Genomic DNA, 17,067 nt, shown 5'->3' with positions numbered 1-17,067 from the left:
AAGATTGCTGTAAGTAATGGATTACTCAAACTGGGGAAGGTGCCAGAGAAATAGAGCGAGTAGGATTTTGTGTAACGCGATCGTTTGGAACGTTGCGTTTGCGGTGAATTTAAACCCCATATCGGCAGGAAAAATACTGCCGGTTCGTATGGGTCCTAAGTCACCTTTTCGCAACGTAAAAAATTGATTAAAGGCATCCTAAGAAGCACGTTTATATGTAAAATAAACGGCTTTCCTTTACCTGTCCCGTACGTGAAATCCGTTCCCGTTGTCGGTGTTGACAGCTTTAGAAGTTGATTTTTAAATTATTCCTGCTATTAAAATATCCAGTGCAGTTTAAAAAAAACGTAATAAAACTGATGTCGGAGCGATTATTCTTCAGCAACTAAACAACCTGACAAAAATCGATTTCAACAGGCTGGGAAAAAATGGCATTTTAAACCCGCCCCCCTCTCAAAGACGCTAAAGTTGCGCACACGGGCAGTGACAGAACTGCAGCACGGCTGAAGGTAAGTTTTGTAACATACCTACATCCTGCTCTTGTAAATAAAATGCTTCCAAGACAGCACAACCACAATGGCGTAAAATGGTAAAAAATGTAAACTCTGATAATCCGGCTCCATCGGGACTTTGGTGGCGTTGGCACATTAAAGAAAAGGTGGCAACCAAGGCCACAGTAAGTTTAAAAGGAGTATGGAGACAGTGCAGGGAATACAGTAACCGGAGCTTTGATGTGCACAAGGGAATGCAGGAATTGGTTTATACTGCCTGAAAGACAATGACATAACAGTTTTTCGTACTGCATACATGAATTACTTTATTTTATTATGCCACATTGAAAACCACATCAGTTTGTTTGTAAAGATTATGAACCAGAATTCTATGACATTATTTTAAGTTAATAATTAAAGATGATGCTGATCTTATCACAAACATATTTTAACTTTATATTCAATATGTTTAATCTCTAAACAACATTATTCAGTATGTCTTTAATGTCTAACATTCATTATATATCTGCTCGCTCCCCCAGTTCTCTTGCCCCATCCCCCCCACCACCACATTAAAAACACAATGCTAAAATGTAACTTGCTTCCTTGGCTACGTGTAATAGTCATAGAAAGGTACTGCATTGAAACAGGCCTCTCAGCCAGAGTCTGTGCCAACCATCAACCATTTTTTAGACTTTTAGACTTTAGAGGTACTGCGTGGAAACAGGCCCTTTGGCCCACCAAGTCTGCGCCGACCAGCAATCTCCCTGTACACAATCCTACACACACTAGGTACAATTTTACAACTTACTTGCCAATTAACGTACAAATCTGTAATCTTTATAATGTGTGAGGAAACCGGTGCACCCGGAGAAAACCTACGCGGTCACAGGGAGAACGTATTCAAATTCTGTACAGACAGAACCCATAGTCAAGATTGAACCCATGTCTCTGGCACTGAGGCAGCAACGCTACTGTTGTGCCACCCATTCATTTACATGAATTCTACATTAACCCCATTTTATTCACCCCACATTCTCCATCAACTTCACCCAGACTCTACCTCTCACCTGCACATTGAGGGAAATTTACCTATCAACCCACGTATCTTTGGAAGGTGGAAGGAAATCAGAGAACTAGAGGATCCACACAGAGACAAGATTGAACTTGGGCCGTTTTATATCAGGCTGCCATGATTACATAGAGTTATATAGCTGGGGAAAAAGGCCCAACTCTTCCTTGCCAACCAAGATGCCTCATCTAAGCTAGTCCATTTGCCTGTGTTTGGCCCATATCTCTCCAAAACCTTTTTTATTCATGACACCTCTAAACCTTTCATATTCATGTACCTGTCCAAATGTTTCTTTTTAAATATGGCACTGCCTCATCCATTTGCACCTTAGAAGAAGGCATGTTGTGTGACATAATGGAATATTAGTTTCAGTTTTGGTATGACAAGTGCTTTGCAAACACGAGATACTGCATCTGGTGGCCTGGACACAATCCCGATAAAATATATTTTAGCAGTAGCAGATGGGCTGGATTGATGGACGGCTGGGAGACCATCTGGTTGCGAGTTATGCTCCAATGTCGCTCTCCAATGCCTATGCTTTTCGGCTACTTAGTTCTAATTCATTTTTGTAGGTCTTGTGCTTCTGTAATTAAGATAGCTCTCACAAACACACATAATGAAAACACTATATCATATGCAGTGATTTCTCATAGCTTCCCTAAAAAAAGTATTTCTTGCACAGCATGATTTCACAAATCAACATCATTAATTCCCCTTCACTTATAAATGGATATTCCATAGAACTAGATTATAAAAAACATTTAGCCAGCAAATAAATTAGATCAATTAAAAATGCATTAAAAGGCACAAAATAGCGACAATTTGACTTGAACACTTTGCATAAAAGAACATTGGCACACAGATGCGTTCTAATGCAGCTCTATAATGCAGCTCTTTTCCTGCACATTGTTTCAGGTCACAATGCTTTCTGTGCAGCTGTAAATCCACTCTAGCCTTTCATCAATGGGCATCACATGTTGACAAACCTACATATAACAGAAATACTAAAATTAATAATCCCATTTTATTCTGTTATGGTGATATAGGGGTGGACACAAAAAATACTGTTAATAATGTCTCCACAATCCTTCCAATGTTAATCTTTCTACGCTCCATTGCATATTGGCTGATCCCAGCCAACATATCATTTAAAACATTGGAATTGCTCTCTTCATTCTATCTGTGTAAGAGAGAGGAAAACTAACCCAGTTATTATATTGATCAATATGCAATAATCAGAGTTTGAAATGTTCAATTAGAGATATTGATGTGAGCAAAGTTTGAAATCACAATGATAAAGGAATTGATATTTATACATATAACACTTTACAGAACCTTGGGTTGGGGATTCTTTGTTGTAAAAGGTAGTTTTAATGGGGCAAGACTACACTAACCACAAAAAAAAATCCTGCTGTGTCTTCTACACTATTAAAAAAAATTAAAAGTATTAATATATAGTGACTGTAAGCCTCTCCTATCAATTGAATGGGTTGCTCAAAACCACTGCAGCTAAAAGGTTTAAATCTTCCCAATTGATAAATAGAAAGCAAAACACTCCTCTGTTTATTGAAGATGAATCGTTACTTTCCAGCGTGATTCACATCACATATTCTCAATTTTGTAACCACCGAGTAAACTGTGAGAGTTAGTGGATGGTCTTATATTAAACTAGTTATCTGAATATAATCATAATTTTGTCATTTGGACACCTAAGATATAGCAATATACCACTTGCCACATAGGCTAGTTTTAGTAACCTGTTTATCACAACAGCTGTGAGTTTGATTGAAATAACACAATTATTAGTTTTCCCAGCCATCTGTACAGCATTTTGTAAATACAAAAACTGACATAGATATTCAGTTAAAATTATATTATGCAATTATCATCACAAATGATTTTGAGAGAAAATTAACTATTTGAATTATGTGATTTATGAATGCATAATGTAGGGCTGGAAAATTAATCCACGTTATATGCATTCTTACTTATGCAAGATCAGAAGTGAAGAATATATCACTTGAAAAGTGGAATACTGTAAAAAGGATAAACAACCCACAGAAATCGAGATACCAAAACAAGATAGGATTACTTCTCCTCAGAATTGAGATAGTTGAGACACAATTATTTAGAAGTACTGATATTGCAAAGAGCATTGCTATGCTAAATAAAGCAACTTTGTTGGGCAGATGGGTTAGTCAGAGTGATGTTAAGGTGAATTTTAAAACAGGCGAAATGGCGACTAACTATCAGTAAGCACATCAATGCCACGTGAATGTAAATGTGCATTTGCCAAAATGTTCCTTCCAAAGGGTTACATTCGATTCCTATACATGCTCTCTCTGTCTATCTCTCGCTATAGCTCCCACCATCTTCATCATCCAGAAACCATTGCCTTTGTTGCCCTACTTTTCCCCTTGTAGGAATGTACGTGAATTTTTGTTTAAAAACACCCATTTTTTCAATTACCCTTGTGTTTGCCAATCTTTGGTTCGAATTTCACTCTGCTTGCAATTATTTTTTCGAGAACTTTATGCAGTTCATTGTGATTTACCATAGCTATTGATATCAAGATCAGTATTTCCTAAATATTCCACAGTAATACTTATTCCACTTGACTCAGCTCAATTCCTAGACCAAAAACCAATCACATTGAACTGATCAAGAATGTTCTTAAGAACACATTTAATAAATTCTTCTTCCTATTTAGTCCTTTAAATGATCACAATTTAGTCTATAAAAGGAGACTTGCAGTCCTCCATTATCACATCTTCACACTCCTTGCTCCTCTCTTTAATTTCCCAACAAATGTACTCTTCCAGTTGTTAACAGCCTATAAAGTATATATAGTATTATAATGGCACGTATTCTTTGTTTGTTCCCACCATGTAGATTTGGCACTTTGTTATTTAGTGTATAATGTAATATTAATATCACAATAAGTGCATGATTAACTGATTCTTTTGAATAAATTACCAGTGTGAGAGACAAAAATTAGATTACTAAAATGACTCAGGATAGTTTGAAATAGTTTGCTTCAAATAAATAATTTTCAAGAGCAATCAATATCATTGCATAGACAATATACCAACAACTTCCATAAATATTGAAATGAAATGATCAATCATCTGTTTGTTTGTCCAGGAAGAATTTGTCAGCACAAAGGTGGGACTATATTGTAGGATCCATACAAAGGAAATATTACATCAAATTGCATGATTATAGACAATAGACAATAGGTGCAGGAGTAGGCCATTCGGCCCTTCGAGCCAGCACCGCCATTCAATGTGATCATGGCTGATCATCCCCAATGTACCCCATTCCTGCCTTCTCCCCATATCACCTGACCGGAATCCGCTATCTTTAAGAGCCCTATCTAGCTCTCTTTTGTAAGTATCCCGAGAACCGGCCTCCACCACCCTCTGAGGCAGAGAATTCCACAGACTCACAACTCTCTGTGAGAAAAAGTGTTTCCTCATCTCCCTTCTAAATGGCTTACCCCTTATTCTTGAACTGTAGCCCCTGGTTCTGGACTCCCCCAACATTGGGAACATGTTTCCTGCCTCTAGCGTGTCCAAACTCTTAACATTCTTATATGTTTCAATAAGATTTCCTCTCATCCTTCTAAACTCCAGAGTGTACAAGCCCAGCCGCTCCATTCTCTCAGCATATGACAGTCCCGCCGCTCCATTCTCTCAGCATATGACAGTCCCGCCATCCTGGGAATTAACCTTGTAAACCTACGCTGCACTCCATCAATAGCAAGAATGTCCTTCCTCAAATTAGGGGACCAAAACTGCACACAATATTTCAGGTGTGGTCTCACTAGGGCTCTGTACAACTGCAGAAGGACCTCTTTGCTCCTATACGCGACTCCTCTTGTTATAAAGGCCAACATGCCATTCGCTTTCTTCACTGCATGCTTACTTTCATAGACTGATGAACAAGAACCCCCTGGTCCCATTGTACTTCCCCTTTTCCCAACTTGACTCCAGTTAGATAGTAATCTGCCTTCCTGTTTTTAATACCAAAGTGGATAACCTCACATTTATCCACATTAAACTTAATCTGCCATGCATCTGTCCACTCCCTCAACCTGTCCAAGTCACCCTGCATTCTCATAGCATCCTCCTCACAGTTCACACTGCCACCAAGTTTTGTGTCATCTGCAAATTTGCTAATGTTACTTTGAATCCTTTCATCCAAATCATTGATGTATATTGTAAATAGCTGCGGTCTCAGCACCGAGCCTTGCGGTACCCCACTAGTCACTGCCTGCCATTCTGAAAGGGACACGTTAATCCCTACTCTTTGTTTCCTGTCTGACAACCAATTTTCTATCTATGTCAGCACTTAACCCCAATACCATGTGCCCTAATTTTGCCCACTAATCTCCTATGTGGGACCTTATCGAATGCTTTCTGAATGTCCAGGTACACTACATCCACTGACTCTCCCGTGTCCATTTTCCTAGTTACATCCTCAAAAAATTCCAGAAGATTAGTCAAGCATGATTTCCCCTTCGTAAATCCATGCTGACTCGGACTGATCCTGTTACTGCTATCCAAATGTGCGGCTATTTCATCTTTTATAATTGACTCCAGCAACTTCCCCACCACCGATGTCAGGCTAACTGGTCTATAATTCCGTTTTCTCTCTCCCGCCTTTCTTAAAAAGTGGGATAACATTAGCTACCCTCCAATCCACCGGAACTGATCCCGAGTCTATAGAACATTGGAAAATTATCACCAATGCATCCACGATTTCTAGAGCCACTTCCTTAAGTACCCTGGGATGCAGACCATCAGGCCCTGGGGATTTATCAGGCGTCAGTCCCATCAGTCTGCCCAACGCCATTTCCTGCCTAATGTGGATTTCCTTCAGTTCCTCCGTCACCCCAGATCCTCTGGCCACTACTATATCAGGAAGATTGTTTGTCCTCCTTAGTGAAGACAGATCCAAAGTACCTGTTCAATTAATATCAGCCTTATCCCTGGTTCTTAACCCTGTAATTTTTAATATCTATATTACTGAAAGTCTGATCTTGACCGCTTTTGGCCCACTGTGCTGCGATTTCCGAGAGAACGCCTCCACCTACGGCCGTCATTTTTGGCCACCTCGCTCAGAGCTCACGCCTGCCTTCCTGGACCGGAGGATTTTTCCCATCGATGAAATTTAAAAATAAAAAATCATCATTCTCTCTGCTGCCCCTGCTGGAGGGAGGGGGAGGGACTATAAAACCAGGAAGTGGTGTGCCTCATTCAGTCTATGCAAGATGGAGGTCACGTCTGTCTGAGCTCTGAATAACACTGAACACAGGTCTACTCAACTGTGAGTGACCTTAATGTGGTTTGAAAATGAAAATATGGTTGGTTTGATGTAAAAAGGCACTGCCTGCAAATGGTTGTTTGTGAGGTTTGGGTTGAAGTAAAAAGGCACTCTCTCTCTCTCCCCTCCTCTCTCGTCCCACCTCTCCCCCCCTCTCTCTCTTGCCCCCCTCTCTCTCTCTCTCCCCTCTTTTTCTCCTCCACCTCCCCTCCCCCACCCTCCCCTAAACCCCCCTCCCCTCCCCTCCACGCCCCCTACCCCCTTCCCTCCACCCTCCCCCCACCACCTCTCAGCACCCCCTCTCTCCCCCTCATCAGCACCCCCCCTCTCTCCCCCCCCTCTCTTCTCCCCTCCCTCTCTCCCGCACCTTTCCCCCCTCACCCACCCTCCCTCTTCTCCTCCCCTCCACCCCCTATCCCTCTTGCCCCTCTCTCTCGGTCTCTGCCTCTCTATCTGTCTCTGCCCCTTCTCTCTCTACCCCCGCCCCCCCTCTCTAGATGTGACTGCAAGTTGGGGGCTATGCGTCAGTAGATAGGGTGCTTATGGGGTTAAAGGAGCAAATTAATAATATTAATATAATATCAAGGGGGGTAATTAGCGTGTGGGGGGGGGGGGGGTAGTTACTGTGTGTGACGGTGCATGCCGCCTCCCTCCCCACAACCGCACGTTGGGGGAACGGACCCAACGGGTCTGCAATTGGTCTAGTTATTTATACAGCTCTCTCTATGTATGGGAAGTATGTTACCTATCTCATTGGTGCCAGGAACAGAGGAATTACAGACAGTTTGATTTGATGGTATGTTACAGAACTACAAACTCTATGAGTACGCTCTGATTCTAATTGTGCACATTCAACTGACCATAGTTGTCCTTGGTGATACTTCCATTGCAAAAGTACGAAGTCCCCGACTACTGACACAGTTCTTACTATTCTCATTATTGATATGAATGATGACTTTGTTTTCAGACTGTAAAAAAAAGTACAAAAGGACTAAGTGTTATCAAAATTGAACAAAATGAAATAAATTAATGGATTTATGATATAAATAGGGAAAATGCTGAAATTTTTTGGCAATTCAAGTTAATGAATTTAGACTTTAGAGATACAGTGTGGAAACAGGCCCTCCGTCTGACAAGCGATCACCCCATACAATAGTTCAATCATACACACCAGGGATATTTTACAATTATACCAAAGCCATTTAAACTACAAACCTGTACGTCTTTGGTGTGCGGGAGAAAACCAACACGGTCACAGGGAGAACGTACAAACTCCGTACAGACAACACCTGTAGTCAAGATCGAACCCGCGTCTCTGGCGCAACAGCTTTACCGTTGTGTCACGGTGTTGCCTCTTAATGATTGACGGCTAATCAGAGGGGGGTGGGGGGGGGGGTGGGATGGGGTAAATTAATCAGTCCAGCTTGCAGGTATTGGAGTCGCCTTGGTAGGGAAGCTTGCAAGAGTTGAAATCTTCTAGCTTTTGAATGGGGAAATTGGCCATGTCCTTGGCGGTAATGGTAATTGTGTGCTTCACAATCTCAATTTGCATGTGTGTCAAAATTTCAGAAATTGAATTTGTTATCCTTCTCTCCAGCGAACTTCAACACCCCCCCCCCCCCCCCCCCTTTCCTCTCCTCCGAGTCCCAATTCAAACTCCCCTGAACCGTGACAATCGTCCTCTTGTTGTACCAATAACATCATTGGTACATCTGTACTCAAGCAGCTTAGCCAAAGCACAGCTAATTATGGAGCATGCCATGCCTTTACTGTATTCAATGCCCACAGCTGTTTTGTGATACTAAGAAGAGTAAATCAGCTTGGCAGCTTTGCAGGTGGGGTCTTCAACCAATAAATTGGGGCATTCGCTACCTACCTAAGCAAGCTGTAAGTAATGGTGCGCTGTGATTTGGAATATAGGAGGACACAGTATTTTACCTTAACCAAACAGGATTTGGGATTGCATTCTTCAAAATAAACATGGACCTAAAAGTTTCTATAATTTCAATTTGAATTAAACACAGTCAAAATGTATAGATGCTATAAATTAACAGAAATGGTTTAAATTATTTAAAAAATATTCATACCTTATTTTCAATAACTGAAGTGATCAGTGTTTCAGTCTTGTAAGTGTAAATCACTAAAGGGTTGTAACCTTTAATAGCTTTTGGTTCACCTTTTCTCATGACAGTTTTGCAAATAACTGAATCGAGGAGACTTCCAGTCGATTCCAGACCGATTGGTGTCAGCTTAAGTTTGCAATCCTCTGCATAGATATCAACAATAAATGGGCAAACCTATACAGACAAAATTACATATTTTAATGAGAAATAAGATATATGACACCAATATACTGAAGTAGATAAACCATTTATATAATGCTTTAATATTAGAAAACATCCAAAGGTCTCTTAACAGAAGCTTAATTATATAAATTGAAACTGACCCACAGGAGGAGATATTAAAAAGGGAGGCCAAAAGCTTGGCTGGATCTAGATTTTAAGAAAGAAGGAGAAAATAAAGTGTTGATGAAGAGAATCACAGAGCAACGACATAATTGGATGAAAGCACAGGCACAAACAGGTGTGGAACTGGAGACAAAACATAATTTGAAGATTGGGTTCATTTGTGGATGAGTTTCTATGAAGGGGGGAAGATGATATTAGTTACAAGCTATGATCATGAAAATATACGTATTGGAAATCTGAATAAACAACTGATAGGACAATTAGACAATATGCTTTTTTAGTTGCAGTTGAGGCTGGAAGCTCAGCATAAATATGCCTGTATTTGTTAGGGGCACTTAGTTGAAAGTGTGAATTAAGAAAAGACATCAGCACATTACCAAACAACAAAATACAAGAAGTACTCAGCAGAACAGGTAGCATCCAAGGGCACAGGGGAAGATTCTCTGGAAAATCGGAGGTTGAGGGGAGACTTGATAGAAGTATATAAAATTATAAGAGGCATAGATAGGGTAGATAGTCAGAACCTTTTTCCCAGTGTGGAAATGTCCCATACTAGAGAGCCGAGTTATACGGTGAGAAGGGGAAACTTTAATAGAGATGTGTAGGGCAAGTGTTTTTTTCCACACAGAGAGGAGTGGGAGCTTGGAACACATTGCTAGGAGAGACAGATACGATAATGGTTTTTTAAGAGATTTTTAGATGGAAGTGCAGGGAATAGAGGGATATGGATCATGGACAGGTAGATGAGATCAGTTTAACTTGGCATCATGGATGGCACAAACATTCCCATTGCCGTACTGTCTTGCTCTATGTTTAACATTTTAGGCCAATAACCCTTCCGCAGTACAAGTACATCATAACCTGAAATACATTTTCTAAAAAAAAGATTTCTTCTTACATAAACCTAGCAACAACTGATTCCAGAATCAGTATATACCTAACGTATTTGAGGTAAAATATATATACCTCAAATGTTCTACATTTATAATTTTCTAGTTGTTAGGAACTTCTGTAATTAATTAAAATGAACATCTATACCTCTTGCATTTCCAATGCTCTATTGTAACCCATTGATTCAAGTGTTACCCAGAGATCTGCTGGATCACCTTCCTGATCATTAGCTTCCATCAAGTTCAATTCCATGAAACCCTGGCGGGTTAGTTGGTTCTTCTTCGTGTCAAAGTTTTCTGTGCAGAATATGTAGGTACGAAGTGAATGAATATTTAATCATACCCTTTGAGGATTTTTAAAGAACATTCATTCCAAACAGCATTAATGCAACAACTTACAGCAATTCAAAAAGGCATTGCCAAAAGTGTCAGGAACATAAGGGCAACTCATACTTTTAACCAAATTTAACCCAGTCACTTGTGTGTAATTTGAAGAGGAGTGGTAGTAATAGTGGAATAATTCATTTTCATTGATAATCATGAAATAAAATGATGAAATAAAATCTACATTAAAAATGCTCTTCGCTTTCCCTGTCCCATGAAAATAAGTGAGTTCGGTATTCTGACTGCGCATGCTCAGGTCATAGGTCACAAGCGAAAAACACTATCGGCAGCCGTGCCACGGCATGCACACAGACCTGCGCCTCATCCGCAGCCAGTACCGAATCCGGGTCTCCTGCGCCGCAATCACTCCGGCGGCCAGAGACGTCGGAAATCAGATGGGAGCGGTGCCCACAGGCCCACAGCCAGCGCTGAGAAGCAGCTCTAAATCCAGCTCAACTCTGCCTTCCTCGCCGGGTTAACCTACCAGCCCTGCCTGGACTTACAGGAACAACGGCACAGGCTTACGGCCAGCGCAGAGAAGCAGCGCTAAATCCAGCTCAACTCTGCCTGTCCCGCCGGGTTAACCTACAGCCCTGCCTGGACTTACGGGAACGACAGCCCAGGCTTACAACCAACGAGGAGAAGCAGTGCTAACTTCACGGTTCCGGGCTGGTGCCCCGTCAGTCCAGGCAGGGCTGTAGGTTAACCCGGCGAGACAAGCAGAGTTGAGCTGGATTTAGTGCTGCTTCTCCGCGCTGGCTGTGAGCCTGGGGGCGCCGCTCCCGTCTGACACCCGACATCTCTGGCCGCCCCCGGACAAGGGGGAGGGGGGGGGGGGCACTCGGGAGGGGACGGGGATGGTCCTGTGGCAGTTCGGCAGCGGTTGCGGGGCCAGAGACCCGTGTTCGGTCCCGGCTGCAGATGAGGCGCTGGTCTGTGTACATGCATGCAAATGATTCCTTGCGTTTTTTGGAATACCAAACTCGCTTATTGTCCTTGCATTTCAATTCTCTCATCAAAACCAATTTATCTTTGTGGTTTCCTCATGAATCTGTGAACCCTTTATGTATGCTTATTATGTAATTATTCTCTGGTCTAAGCAACACCCATTTAGTCACCTTTTTGCTCAGCATGTTCTCATCTGCTTCAAGGAAACCTCAAACATTCCAGTCTCCACAAAATATAATGTAACCGATCTCAATGCCTTTTGCCCAGTAGCTCTAACATAACCATCATGAAGAGCTTTGATATATTAGTAATTGACCACATCTTGCCAGTCTTCTGGGCAATTTAGACTCCTTGGAATTTGCATGCAGGAAAATCAGGTCCACAAAGGATTCCATCTCCCTAGAGTACATTCAGCTCTGAATCACCTTGACAGTAAGAAAACCTCCTGACCGGTGGATCTCAGTCAGTTAAAGTTGGCCATAACATTTCCTCCACGCTGACCTTCAACACTGGTGTTTCTCAGGATTGAGTGCTCATTCCCTTGCTCTATTTCCCATATGCCCACGACTGCATGACCAAGTACAACACCTGCTTTATCTTTAAATTCGCCGATGATACCATTGTTGTCAGCCAGATCACTAACAATTTTGAGATGAAGTACAGGAAAGAAATCAAGAACCTTGCGTCACAGCATCAGAACAACAAGCTAGCCCCTAATGTCAACATGTTGAAAGAGTTGGCATTGACTTAAGGAAGCCAGAGAGTGAACCCGGTCATCATAATTTCAGGTTCCGAGGCATCCACATCACCAACAGCCAAACGTGGTCCCTTCGCATTGATGTGGTGATCAAGAAATTGCATCGTCATATTCACTTTTTTGGGCATCCGAGAAGATTCAGCTTGTCCACAAGTATTCTCTCAACCTTTTCCAGGTGCACGATAGAAGGTATCTTGATGAGTGCACCCCAGCCTGGTATGGCAACTGCTTTACTCTTGGCCACCTGAACCTGCGGAGAGTGGCGAACACATCCCAGTCCAAATCATTACTTCCTTCCATACAGACGATCTTCATGGTGTAATGTATCAGAAGGTTGTAAATAACACCAAGGATGCCTAGCACCCTAGCCATTCCCGTATCTCTCCTCTAGCTTCTGTGAGAAGTGGCAGAAGTTTGAAAGACTGCATGGCCAGACTTAGGAACAATTTCTTACCTACTACTATCAGATTTCTGAACAAATCACCTCTTTTGCATTTACTTTCGGAAGATGCTGCCCCAATCTCTTATTCTCAATGCGACCTCATTCCATTACTGTACCTTAATTTTTTTTTTGCACTACTTGGATTGCACTACAATCTTGCATCATTCTGCTGTTTTGCACTCATTGTATTTATTGTCATGTTTATCCTGACTGTTTTTAATCTATTTTCCCTGAACTTCATATGAAAAAGGAATTTCACTGCACCTTGGTGTATATGACAATAAACTAATCCGATTTGATCCGAATCGGATATGTTTAACCATTATCATGACTATAACAGATTAGTTGGGAATTTAGATTTGGACTCAGAGATACATTGCTCAATTTTACTTGCATGATAAAATTCACTTCAAAATTATGTCCCTCTGGATCTTCTTTTTAACCAAACATACTGTATTTCACATAATCATTGAACTGTACTTATTCTTCTGCATCACTTAATAGCCATTTTATTTTCCACCTAATCTCTACAAGATTGAATTTTGTAACCTATGATTATTGGTTCTGATCAATCTTGTGCATCCATAACTAAACTTTAATTATCTTTTCAAATTAATGCTGGTGATATCACTAATGGCTGCACAATCCAGTTATTTTCATGATTCTACAGATTCTCCATTGAAAGATTTACCTGGTTTAACAGATTAGAGCTCGTAGTTTTGAAGGTTTAATATAGTGCAAATGCAAATATTATTTGTACTGAATCACTTCTCACACTCGGAGACACTGTAATTGAAAAAAGAGTAATCTTTGAAATACTTTGAAACTTTTGTATGCTTGTTTTCTCTGCTACTTCCACAGGCATGAAATTTCGTTCAGACAGTAAGGTCTGAATGACAATAAAGGTATTCAATTCAATTCAATTCAATCAATTCAATTTCTTGCTGATGTTAAGTATTGTGCAATATTCTTCTGAAAATCCAGAGCTCTAATTGTCTCTTGATGCAGTACAAGTTGGAGGGAACATCTATTCTCAAAATCACTTTATTTTACATCAATAGACAAATATGATTAAAACAGAATTCAAGGTTTAGTCAATTTTTGCCAGTTTACATTGATTCAATGGCCAAATGTTTCCCTCTGTGCTATAATGATTCCATAAAACACGATTGGTTAAAATGACAAAATAAATGAATATACTAAGTGCATTTTGCTGCTTCTCATTGACTTCTATGTATAATTTTGAATTCAGGAACTCTTGCTGAAAGTGCTTAGACCACTCAAGGACAAAGGAGGGAATTTATGCGTGAGGACAGAGAAAGAGGGCAAGGTACTAAACAAGTACCTTTCATCAGTATTCACCGAATAGAAGGATTTGAGAATAGCAAAATCAGGGCGGGGTATACTAATATCCTAGGGAATTTTGTTATCAACAACGAGATGTTGGTATCTTACAGAACATTAAAGTGGACGAGGAACCCCCCCCCCCCCCCCACCCCCTCCGGGTCTGATGGATCCATCCCAAATTTTTGAAGAGACAAGAAAACAGATTGCTGTGGTCTTGACAGAGATCTTTCTATCTAATTTAGCCAGAGGCAAGATCCCAGAGGACAAGAAAATAACCAGTGTTGTGCCTCTATTTAAGAAGGACAATATAGATAAACCCGGAAATTATAAACTGATGTGTCTGGTAGGAATATTACTGGAAAATAATATTAGGATAGGATTGACCCTGGAAAATCAAAGAGGCCTATTAGGGATAGTCAGCATGGCTTTGCATGGGGGAAGGTCATGCTTTACAACATTGATTACGTTATTTTGAGGTGACAAAGATGACTGATGTAAGTATGGCAGTGGATGTTGTATTCATATACTTTAGCAAAGATTTTGCCAGTCTCCCAGGGTAAACTAATCCAGAAGATTGGGGCACATGGTGACTTGGCAGATTGGATTGAAAATTGGCCCTTCCATTGAAGACAGAAGGTAGTTATGGAGTGCGTTATTTTGATTAGAGGTCCGTGATCAAAGGTGTTCCACGAGGATCATCTTTGGACGAAAATGTTTGTGTGCCGATTAGAAATTCTGCAGATAACATAAAAAATGAAGTTGTAGCTAGTGAGAAAGGTTGTCGAAGGATTCAGCAGGGTATAGATCAGCTAGAAACATGGGCAGGGAAATGACAGATGGAGTTTAATGCAGACATAGAAGGTATGAGGTGTTGCACGTTTGGAGTTCAAATAAGAAAAGTATACAATAAATGGCAGGACCTAAGGTGCAATGAGGTTCAAAGTGATCTTGTGATGCAATTTCATAGCTCGCTGAAAGCAGCAACATAAGTAGAAAGGGTAGTAAAGGCGGCATACTTGCCATATTCTGTTGGGGTGTTGAGTATAAACATCAATGTCGTCTTGCAGCAGTATAAAATATAGTTCAGCTAGATTTGGAGTACTATATGCAATTCTGGACTCTGCATACAGGAATGATGTGAAGGCATTGGAGAAGCTGCACTAAAGGTTTGCAGGGACATTGCCTGGATTAGAGAGCATTAGAAATAAGGATAGGATAAACAAGCATTAGTAATAAGGTAGGATAAAACACTTTCTCTGGAGGCTGAAAGAAATATGAAAAATTATGGGAGGCAAAGACAGAGAGATAGTTAGAGTCTACAAGAGGCCATTGCTTTAAAACAAGAGGAGAAAGTTTGAAGGAGATTTATGGTAATTTACGGTATACAGACAGTGGTAGGTACCTAGAGCATGTTGCCAGTTAGGTGGTGAAAGCAGATAGGAAAGCAACATTTCAACTGGCACATGAGGAGGCAGGGGATATAGACTGCATGTGGGCAGATGTGCTGGCATCTTGGCCGGCACAAATATCATGGGCCAAAGCGACTATTCCCTTCTATGTTCTATATAAGTGAGCCGTGAGAAAATGCCACACAAAATGGCAAATTTTCTGGGTACATCACTATTCCAATCATTGCAGAAAATTTTGGGCCAATGTAATATCTCTTCATGCCTTTTGATGCTTGTATACAAAAACAGGGATGTAATGCTGAGGCTCTATAAGGCACTGGTAAGGCCGTATTTGGAATATTGTGAGAAATTTTGGGCACCATATGTGTTGACTCTGGAGAGGGTCCAGAGGAGGTTTACGAGAATGATCCCAGGAATGAGTAGGTTAACATATGATGAGCGTTTGTCGGCACTGGACCTGTACTCGATGGAGTTTGAGAAGAATGAGGGGGGAGCTCACTGAAACATACAGAATAGTGAAAGGCTTGGATAGAGTGGATGTTGGGTTCCATCAGTGGGAGAATCTAGGACTAGAGGTTATAGCCTTAGAATTAAAGGACATTGTTTTAGGAAGGAGATAAAGATAAATTTCTTTAGTCAGAGGGTAGTGAATCTGTGGATTTTTTTTTGCCACAAAAGGCCGTAGAGGTCAAGCCAGTGGATATTTTTAAGGCAGAGATAGATTTTTGATTAGAACAGTTGTCAGAGGTTATGGGGAGAAGGCAGAAGAATGGGGTTAGGAGGAAGAGATAGATCAGCCATGATTGAATGGCGGAGTAGATGATGGGCCAAATGGCCTAATTCTACTATCAAATGACCTTTTAATTCTTCCAATTTTCACTGTTTTCTGCATTCACATACATATACAACTATAAACCACATTTTTGGAGCAATATCTATATTACTTAAAGTCTGATCTTGACCACTTCCTGTTGTTCTGTATATTGATTTTAGAAAAATCGCTGCCACTTACGACTGTGATTTTTGGCCATCTTACTCAGAGTCCCGCTCCGCTGCGCAGCACAAGAGGATTTTTCCCATCGATGAAAAATAAAAGAGTTATTAGTGTTTAAAAAATGTTGAGATTCTCTCTCTCCTGAATGCCACACCTCTTCCGGAGGGACTATAAAACCCAGAAGTGTTGAGTGCCTCAGTCAGTCTCTGCAACATGGGGGAGCGAGAGGGTTATGTCTCTCAGTCTGAGCTGTGAATAACTCTAAACACGTCTACTAAACTGTGAGTGGTTTTATTGACCTGTCAGTGCCCTTAATGTGGTTTGAAAATATAGTTTGGAAATGCTAAAGCTGCGTTGCCTTTGGTTTGGAAATGCTAAAGCTGTGTCGCCTTTGGTTTGGAAATGCTAAAGCTGTGTTGCCTTTGGTTTGGAAATGCTAAAGCTGTGTTGCCTATGGTTTGGAAATGCTCAAGCTGTGTTGCCTAATTAAAAGTTGCCTTGCCTAATTAAAGTTGCCTTGCCTAATTAAAAGTTGCC

The 17,067-nt window shown here is 40.9% G+C and overlaps 1 protein-coding gene across 4 annotated transcripts in view; it reads right to left on the bottom strand.

Annotated features, from left to right (window-relative positions):
- Positions 1-1,346: 1,346 nt before the first annotated feature.
- efcab7 (EF-hand calcium binding domain 7) overlaps positions 1,347-17,067 on the bottom strand; it is a 54,228-nt gene continuing 38,507 nt past the window's right edge. For all 4 annotated transcript variants that reach the window (XM_033028274.1, XM_033028276.1, XM_033028275.1 and 1 more), the window contains exons 11-14: positions 10,398-10,546; positions 8,979-9,188; positions 7,752-7,859; positions 1,347-2,549 (exon numbers count right to left, since the gene is read on the bottom strand). In XM_033028274.1, coding sequence (XP_032884165.1) covers positions 2,475-2,549; positions 7,752-7,859; positions 8,979-9,188; positions 10,398-10,546 — 542 coding nt within the window. In that variant the 3' untranslated portion in view covers positions 1,347-2,474. The remainder of the gene's footprint in view (positions 2,550-7,751; positions 7,860-8,978; positions 9,189-10,397; positions 10,547-17,067) is intronic.

The sequence above is a fragment of the Amblyraja radiata genome, chromosome 10 (genome assembly GCF_010909765.2).
Source record: "Amblyraja radiata isolate CabotCenter1 chromosome 10, sAmbRad1.1.pri, whole genome shotgun sequence".
Classification (NCBI taxonomy): domain Eukaryota; kingdom Metazoa; phylum Chordata; class Chondrichthyes; order Rajiformes; family Rajidae; genus Amblyraja; species Amblyraja radiata.
This window is presented reverse-complemented; position numbering and strand designations above follow the sequence as displayed.